The following is a 10,687-nucleotide window of genomic DNA, read 5'->3' on the forward strand; positions in this document are numbered from 1 at the left end:
CCCAATCTATTTTTTACAAAGAATTCAGACATCTGTCTTTTAAGGCATAATGCCCTACTGTAAAAGCTTGAATTTTGCCATCTAACTGATTATGCCCTCCCATATACCATGATTTCCAGAAAATTCTTTTCGGACTATACTCTTGGACATTAACAATCTTTCACAAAGAAACTAAATAATCTCAACTGATTAAAAATACAAGCTTACAAGTTTCAAAAGCTTCATAAACAACAACAACAACAACAAAATCCCAGTCTAATCTCTCAAAGTGGGGTCTGGGGAGGGTAGAATATATGCAGGCCTGACCTCTACCTTGTACAAGGTAGAGAGGCTGCTTCCGATAGACCTCAGGTTAAACGATACCTGCCAAAGCTTCAAGCAGAAAAAAAAAAAAGGGGAAAGGTCGGGATGAAGAGATATATTAAGCTTACACGAATGCAGTTTTCCGTCATTACAATGGAATCGAGAGCTTCGACTTGCGATTGAGATTGAAATTGGGATAGAGCAGAAGAAGATGAGGAATTTAAAAGGCGGTAATTCTGACGAATCCGGGTGGTGAAAAATGTAACAACAGGACGAATCATAGAACTCGACGACGATGATAACATATCTATAAATCTGTCATCTACTATTTTTTTCTTCTAGAAGAAACGAAGGATTCGTGGATGAATTGAAGGCAAAGTTATATGGGGAGTTTTGTTGTACCCGAGAGAGAAATCAATTCAAGAAATCGATCTGAAGCTCTGTTTTCATCTTGTGCCCACAGTACCTTCCCTAACTAGTTCACCCCATCGGATGTGGAAAATGCATCCATATTTCTTTTGTTTTCTATTACATCATTAAATTACCAAAACATTCATTTACTTCCGCTTAATTATATCTTATGCTCCAATATATAATAATTTTATTATTTTATTATAATATTTAAATATTTAATATATTTTATTAATTTACTGATTTTAACTAGTGATTCATTATTTATCATACTATCCTTAATTATTTCGTAATTTACTATATTACTTTAATTAATTATTATAAATTATTTATATATTAAAATTAATAATTTTTTTACTATATTACCTCTAATTAATTATTAGTATAAGTCATTTATATATTAGAATTAAAAATATTTAATTTAAAAATTAGATATTTATAATGTTTGTTTCACTTTTTTTAGCTTTAATTTTACTATATCAGCCCTAATTAATTATTATAAGTCATTTATGTATTAAAAAAATTAATAATATTTAATTAAAAAATAGATGACATATCTGCTGCAGCTGCTTCAATCATAATTTTACTAAATATTGCTCTTAATTAATTATTATGAGTCACTAAGTGTTAAAAATTTAATAATATTTTTTAAAAATAAATATAAAATGATAAATTAACTCTTGATGTATTAAATTAAGTTGACTCCTTCAACCGTAATTTTACTGCATCACTTTTAATTAATTATTATAAGTCTAAAATAAATATTCATTTTTTAATCTTGAAAGTTCTACACATAATCTGATAGAGACATTATAGCAATTTTAATTAAATTTCTCTTGTTCACATTTTAATACAAATGTTTATCTTACATGTGTATGTCAAAGAAAGCTGTGGAAGAATTTATGTGTGTATATGTATAAATATATATATATAGGATATGATCAAGAATTTCATTTTATATTTTCCTGTTATATATTGTACCAGAGATGCATGGCCCGTGTCAACACGGGCTCAACACTATAAATATTTTTTAGCACTAAAATTTGATATTGATGAGATTCAAACATAAATGTACATTAATTTAATTAAATATTATTAATTTTGGTATATAAATGACTTATAATTATTAATTAGGGGTAATATAATAAATCACAGAGCAATTAGGGGTAATATAGGCAGACATGTTAACTATTTTTTTAATTAAATATTATTAATTTTTTAATACACAAGTGATTTATAATAATTAATTAGGGATGATATAGTAAAATCACGGTTAAAGAAGCTGAAATAAACATCATAAATATCTATTTTTTAAATTAAAAATATTATTAATTCTAATATATAAATGACTTATAATAATTAATTAGGGGTAATATAGTAAAAAAATATTATTAATTTTTATATATAAATGACTTATAATAATTAATTAGGGGTAATATAGTAAATTACGGAGCAATTAGGGGTAATATAGGCAGACATGTCATCTATTTTTTAATTAAATTTTATTATTTGTTAATATATAAATGACTTATAATAATTAATTAGGGATGATACAGTAAAATCACGGTTAAAGCAGTTGAAACAAACGTCATAAATATCTATTTTTTAATTAAATATTATTAATTCTAATATATAAATAACTTATAATAATTAATTAGGGGTAATATATAAATCATGGAGCAATTAAGGGTAGTATAGTAAATGACGAAGCAGTGGTCGAAACCAAATAACTTATAATAATTAATTAGGGATAATATAGTAAAAAAATATTATTAATTCTAATCTATAAATAATTTATAATAATTAATTAGGAGTAATATAGTAAATTATGGAGCAACTAGGAGTAATATAGGCAAACATGTCATCTATTTTTAATTAAATATTATTAATTTTTTAATACATAAATGATTTATAATAATCAATTGAGGATGATATAGCAAAATCACGATTAAAGCAGCTGAAACAAACGTCATAAATTTCTAGTTTTTAATTAAATATATTAATTCTAATATATAAATGAATAATAATAGTTAATTAGGGGTAACATATTAAAAAAACTATTAATTCTAATATATAAATGACGTATAATAATTAATTAGGGGTAATATAGTAAATCACGGAGCAATTAGGGATAATATAGTAAATGACAAAGCACTGGTCGAAACCAGTGCAGGCAGGCATGTCGTCTATTTTTTTAATTAAATATTATTAATTTTTTAATACATAAATGACTTATAACGATTAATTAGGGATGATATAGTAAAATTACGATTAAAGCAGCTGAACAAACGTCATATATATCTATTTTTTTAATTAAATATTATTAATTCTAATATATAAATGAGTGATAATAATTTATTAGGGATAATATAATAATTTTTTTTTATTAATTTTAATATATAAATGACTTATAATAATTAATTAGGGATAATATAGTAAATCACAAAGCAATTAGGGGTAATATAGTAAAAGATAGGGGGTAATATAGTAATTTAATTTTTTAATTAAATATTAGTAACCTTTTAATAAATAAATAATTTATAATAATTAATTAGAGATGATATACTAAAATCACGATTAAAACAGCTGAAACAAACGTTATAAATATCTATTTTTTTAATTATTATTATTAATTTTCTATAAATGACTTATAATAATTAATTAAGGGTAATATAATAAAAAAATATTATTAATTCTAATATATAAATAATTTATAATAATTAGTTAAGAATAATATAATAAATCACGAAACAATTAGAATGTAATATAATAAATAATGAGGATAAAAAAACAAATCCATGAAGAGGTGGTCGAAACCACTTCTTCTATATAAAAAGATATAAACTAGACAAGCAAGGCCCGTGTTAGCACGGGCCCAACATTAAGATATTTATTTGCCTTTTCAATCTTGATATATTTAAATAAAATTTTTAATAAAAGGATTGCATATGTTTTCTAGGATTCATTCGGAATCTAGCATAAGTTCAACATATGTTATTTTAATATGTATTTAGATAATTTAAGTTGTTAACTATTATAATTTATAATTTTTTTTTATGTATTTTTCAAATTAATATACGTTACTTTTCTTGTCCAATTTTTTGTGGCATTGATAGTCAATTATATTTTTAAAAAATAATTTAAGTTTTTAATTATTGTGATTTATAATACTTTTCTTCTATTCCAATTTCAGTGACACTAATATAATTTCAAGAGCCGACCAAATATTTTATATCTTTTAAATTTTTTAAGTTGTTGATTATTATGATTTCTAATATTCTTCATGTAATTTTTTTGTAATATATAACATATTAATTGTTTTTTTTAGATATTTTAAGTTGTTTATAATTGTAATTTATAATACTTTTTATGTAATTTTTGAATAATATATGTTACTCTCCTTGTCCAGAGTTTTGTGTCGACAATAGCCAATTATATTTTTTAAATAATTTAAATTTTTTATCATTATGATTTATAATATTTTTTTTCTATCTCAACTTATGTAGAACAATGCTAAAATGACCATAATAATTAATTAGGAGTAATATAGTAAAATCACGACTGAAGCAGTTGAAGTAGAAATCAATCAATTTTTATTAAAAAAACTGTTAATTATTGTTATTTACAATACTTTTTATTTCATTTTCAAATAATATATGTTGCTTTATATCTTCTTCTGTCCCGTCCCAATTTATGTGGCACTAATATAATTTTGATAGTAAATCAAATATTTTATGTTGACATATCATTTTGTTATTCTTATTTTTCTAATACATAAATGACTTATAATAAGGAGCGATATAGTAAAATCATCATTCGAAAGATGAAAATTTAATTTAAAAGATTAAGAGTTAATTTTGCATTTTATGTCTATTTTATTTTTCATGAAATATTATTTATTTTCTTAATACCTAGATGACTCATAATAATTAATTAAGAGCGACTGGCTATGTTATTACTATAAAAATTAATATAATTTTATCATATCCAATAGTAATCATCTATAATTCACCGAAATAGTATATTAATTAAATACGGGACACTATATTTGCATATGCAAAATATGGTATTATTAACCATTATTGGATAGTGCATTATATTTATCTTTCACAATAATAAAATTTTACTCTCTCTCTCTCTCTCTCTCTCTCTCTATCTCTCTCTCTCTCTCTCTCTATCTCTCTCTCTCTCTCTCTCTCTCTCTCTCTCTCTCTCTCTCTATATATATATATATATATATATATATATATATATATATATATATTTAGCTTGATACATATTGACCCAACACAAATTCTAAGAAAATATTCATTAGAAATTTATTTTATTAAAATAAATTTATTAATTTTTTATTTTAAAAATTTAAAGTTAAGTTTGAATTTTAGTATTTCTATATAAGAAAAAAATAATTTTAAAATTTAAATTTACTAAAATAAATAAATAAAAAATAAAAATATTAATTTTCTATATAAAAGTCAATTAAAATGATAAAATCGATTTACTTTAAATATTTAGTTGTAATTAATTAAGATAATTTTTTATTTTGTCATGATTTATGTTGCACCGATAAAATTTTGAGAGTTGAATAGAACTTTTATCTATTTTAAAAAAAGTATTTTAACTTGTTAATTATTGTGATTTATAATAATTTTTACGTAATTATCAAATAGTATATTTACTCCTTGTGTCCCAATTTATGTTGCTTTGATACAATTTTGAGAGTCAACTAAAATTTTTATATATCTTTTAAATATTTTAAGTTGTTTATTATTATGATTTGCAGTACTTTTTTTTTATCTCAATTTATGTGGCATTACTAAAATAATGAGAGTCAATAAAATTTCTACATGTGGTAACAAATTATTATGATTTGTGGTAACAAATTAGTTTTGAACATGATAGCTAATTAAATAAATAAATAAAATTTACTTCCAATATGTATTATAGTTAATTAATATAAATTAATAGAATATATTAAATATTTAAACTATTATGATGAAACAATGAAATTATTATATATTGGGGCATGGTATATAATTAAGCGGGAGTAGAGGTTTTTCTTTTTGGTAAGAGTCAATAAAATTTTTGTATGTCTTTTAAATAGTTTAAGTTATTATTACTGTGATTTGTGGTAAGAAATTAATTTTGAACAAGATAGACAATTAAATAAATAAAAAAATAACTTTCAGGATGTAGTTATACTTAATTAATATAAATTAATAGAATAAATTAAATATTTAAACCATTATGATGAAATAATGAAATTATTATATATTGGGACATGGTATATAATTAAGTGAAAATAGTTGATTTATTGGTAATTGGAAGAGGTGGTCCAAACCACCTCTTCTATATAATAAAAATACGCTGCTGGAATCTTGAAGAAACAACTCTACGTACCATGGGAAGAAGTAAAGTTTTCTAACTTTGTTGTGTCTCATCTTTTTTTTTCCCTACATTTAGTTATAGTGTTTAAGTCAGTTTGTATGCATCTCAATTAATTTTGAAACACGTGTTACCTTGCACTTATGGTTGTTATTTTTACAAGGGAATATACTGGGTATGTTGTTATTATTGTTTTATCTCGCACTAAAACATGTATAGCATAAATTTGTACACATGATATTAGGAATTTTTTCCATGATTTTTACATATTCATAGTGTCGTGTCAGTTCTACTTCATCAGAGGTAGAGGTATGGACTGCGTACATCTTACCCCCCCAGACCCCACTAAGTGGGAATACACTGGGTTTGTTGTTGTTGTTGTTGCATAGTGTCGTGTCAGTTTGTGTTATCTTGACTAATTTTGAGGCACGTGTTATCTTTTACCAGCACACGAATAGGATAACTTTGTAAAGCTGATATTAGGAATTATTTAAAAAGCTATCATTTTAAATCAATGTACATTTATTTTTGTATCTCATCAATATCGAATTTTGATGCTAAAAAATGTCTATAGTGTTGGGCCCGTGCTGACACGGGACATGCACCTCTAGTTATATATAGTGAAAAGAACATTCTATAAAACTTTTTAAAATAAATAGCCCAAGTTTAAAAACTTTTTAAAAAGTGGTCAGTCGAATATACTATTTTTACTTTATAGCTATTTCCTAATTTGGATTATTTTGGCCTATTAGTTCATATACAGTCTATATATAACTGCCAAAACTTCAAGTAGAAAATAAAAAACAAAAAAGGAAAAGGTTGGGATGAAGAGATATATTAAGCTTACACGAACGCTGTTTTCCGTCATTATAACGGAATCGAGAGCTTCAACTTGCGATTGAGATTGAGATTGGGATAGAGCAGAAGAAACGGAGAAATTTAAAAGGCGATAATTTTGACGAATTCGGGTGGTGAAAAACGGAACAACATGATGAATCATCGAACTCGGTGACGACGACGATGATAACATATCTATAAATCTGTCATCTATAGAATATGAATATGAGATTGATAAAAATCGGGCGATGATTTTTTCTTCTAGAAGAAATGAAGGATTCGTGGATGAATTGAAGAAAAAGTTATGTGGGAAGTTTTCTTTTGCCCGAGAGAGAAATCAATTCAATCGAAATGGATCTGGAGCTCCGTTTTCGTCTTGTGTCCGACACGTAACTTTCCTAAATAGTTATCACCCCATCAATACGCTGTGGAAAATGCATACATAGTATATATAATGAAAAGAACATTCTATAATACTTTTTAAAATAAATAGCCCAAGTTTAAAAACTTTTTAAAAAGTGGTCAGTCGAATATACTATTTTTGTTTTATAGTTATTTCCTAATTTGGATCATTTTGACTTATTAGTCCATATACAGTCTATATATAACTGCCAAAACTTCAAGTAGAAAAAAAAAACAAAAAAGGGAAAGATTGGGCTGAAGAGATATATTAAGCTTACACGAACGCATTTTTTCGTCATTACAACATAATCGAGAGCTTCGACTTGCGATTGAGATTGAGATTGGGATAGAGAAGAAGAAACCGAAGAATTTAAAAGGCAATAATTTTGACGAATTTGGGTGGTGAAAAACGGAACAACACGACGAATCATCGAACTCGATGATGACGACGATGATAACATATCTATAAATCTGTCATCTACAGAATATGAATATGAGATTGATAAAAATTGTGCGATGTTTTTTTCTTCTAGAAGAAATGAAGGGTTCGTGGATGAATTGAAGACAAAGTTATGTGGGAAGTTTTCTTGTGCCCGAGAGAGAAATCAATTCAATCGAAATGGATCTGGAGCTCCGTTTTCGTCTTGTGCCCGACACGTACCTTCCCTAAATAGTTATCACCCCATCAATATGCTGTGAAAAATGCATACATATTATATATAATGAAAAGAACATTCTATAACAGTTTTTAAAAGAAATAGTCCAAGTTTGAAAACTTTTTAAAAAGTGGTCGGACGGATATACTATTTTTGCTTTATAGTTATTTCCTAATTCGGGTCATTTTGGCCAATGTAATCAATGTACAGTCTATATATAACTGCGAAAGTTTCAAGTAGAAAAAAAAAACAAAAAAGGGAAAGGTTGGGATAAAGAGATATATTACGCTTACACGAACGCAGTTTTCTGTCATTACAACGGAATAGAGAGCTTCGACTTGCGATTGAGATTGAGATTTAGATAGAGCAGAAGAAGCTGAGGAATTTAAAAGGCGGTAATTTTGATGAATTTGGGTGGTGAAAAACGAAACAACATGACGAATCATCGAACTCGATGACGACGATGATGATAACAAATCTATAAATCTGTCATCTACAGAATAAGAATATGAGATTGATAAAAATCGAGCGATGTTTTTTTCTTCTAGAAGAAATGAAGGATTCGTGGATAAATTGAAGACAAAGTTACGTGGGAAGTTTTCTTGTGCCCGAGAGAGAAATCAATTCAATCGAAATGGATCTGGAGCTCCATTTTCGTCTTGTGCCCGACACGTACCTTCCCTAAATAGTTATCACCCCATCAATACATTGTGGAAAATTCATACATATTATATATAAAGAAAAGAACATTCTATAACACTTTTTAAAATAAATAACTCAAGTTTGAAAACTTTTTAAAATGTGGTCAGTTGAGTATGCTATTTTTGTTTTATAGCTATTTGCTAATTTGAGTCATTTTGGCCTATGTAGTTCATATACAGTCTATATATAACTGCCAAAGTTTCAAGTAGAAAAAAAAAAAAAAAAAGGAAAAGGTTGGGATGAAGAGATATACTAAGCTTCCAAGAACGCAGTTTTCCATCATTACAACGGAATCGAGAGCTTCGACTTGAGATTGAGATTGAGATTGAGATTGGGATAGAGCAGAAGAAGCTGAGGAATTTAAAAGACAATAATTTGGACGAATTCGGGTGGTGAAAAATGGAACAACACGACGAATCATCGAACTCGATGACGACGACGATGATAACATATCTAAAAATCTGTCATCTACAGAATATGAATATGAGATTGATTAAAATTCGGTGATGTTTTTTTCTTCCAGAAGAAATGAAGGATTCGTAGATGAATTGAAGACAAAGTTATGTGGGAAGTTTTCTTGTGCCCGAGAGAGAAATCAATTCAATCGAAATGGATTTGGAGCTCCATTTTTGTCTTTTGCCCGACACGTACTTTTCCTAAATAGTTATCACCCCATCAATACGCTATGGAAAATGTATACATATTATATATAATGAAAAGAACATTCAAATGTCACTTTTTAAAATAAATAGCCCAAGTTTGAAAACTTTTTAAAAAGTGGTCAGTCGAATATACTATTTTTGGTTTATAAATATTTCCTAATTTGGGTCATTTTGGCCTATGTAGTCCATATACAGTCTATATATACCGGCCAAAGCTTCAAGTACAAAAAAAAAAGGGAAAGGTTGGGATGAAGAGATATATTAAGATTACACGAACGCAGTTTTCCATCATTACAATGGAATCGACAGCCTCGACTTGCGGTTGAGATTGAGATTGGGATAGAGCAGGATAAGCTGAGGAATTTAAAAGGCAGTAATTTTGACAAATCCGGGTGGTGAAAAATGAAACAACACGACGAATCATCGAACTCTAAGACGACGACAATGAAAACATATCTATAAATCTTTCATCTTCAGAATATGAATATGAGATTGATAAAAATCGGGCGATATTTTTTTCTTCTAGAAGAAATGAATGATTCGTGAATGAATTGAAGACAAAGTTATGTGGGAAGTTTTCTTGTTCCCGAGAGAGAAATCAATTCAATCGAAATGGATCTGGAGCTCTGTGTTCATTTGTGCCTGACGCGTACTTTCCCTAAATAGTTATCACCCCATCAATACGCTGTGGAAAATGAATACATATTATATATAATGAAAAGAACATTCAAATGTCACTTTTTAAAATAAATAACCCAAGTTTGAAAACTTTTTAAAAAGTGATTAGTCGAATATGCTATTTTTGCTTTATAGATATTTCCTAACTTGGGTCATTTTGGCCTATGTAGTCCATATACAATCTATGTATAACTGCCAAAGCTTCAAGTAGAAAACAAAACAAAACAAGGAAAGGTTGGGATGAAGAGATATATTAAGCTTACACGAACGCAGTTTTCTGTCATTACAACGGAATAGAGAGCTTCGACTTGCATTGAGATTGAGATTTAGATAGAGCAGAAGAAGCTGAGGAATTTAAAAGGCGGTAATTTGGACGAATTCGGGTGGTGAAAAACGGAACAACACGACGAATCATCGAAATCGATGACGACGACGATGATAACATATCTATAAACCTGTCATCTACAGAATATGAATATGAGATTGATAAAAATCTCTTCTAGAAGAAATGAAGGATTCGTGGATGAATTGATGACAAATTTATGGGGGAAGTTTTCTTGTGCCCGAGAGAGAAATCAATTCAATCAAAATAGATCTAGAGCTCCATTTTTGTCTTGTGCCCGACACGTACCTTACCTATATAGTTATCAT

At 27.2% G+C, this 10,687-nt stretch overlaps 1 protein-coding gene across 1 annotated transcript in view; it reads right to left on the minus strand.

Moving 5' to 3' along the window:
- LOC107859388 (iron-sulfur assembly protein IscA-like 2, mitochondrial) overlaps positions 1-834 on the minus strand; it is a gene marked incomplete in the record, with an annotated part of 4,799 nt that extends 3,965 nt beyond the window's left edge. Inside the window, 1 exon segment of the mRNA XM_047406947.1 lies at positions 432-834. Within this exon segment, the coding sequence (XP_047262903.1) occupies positions 432-608 (177 nt within the window).
- Positions 835-10,687: the final 9,853 nt, after the last annotated feature.

Source organism: Capsicum annuum, chromosome 2 (genome assembly GCF_002878395.1).
Source record: "Capsicum annuum cultivar UCD-10X-F1 chromosome 2, UCD10Xv1.1, whole genome shotgun sequence".
NCBI classification, from domain to species: Eukaryota; Viridiplantae; Streptophyta; class Magnoliopsida; order Solanales; family Solanaceae; genus Capsicum; species Capsicum annuum.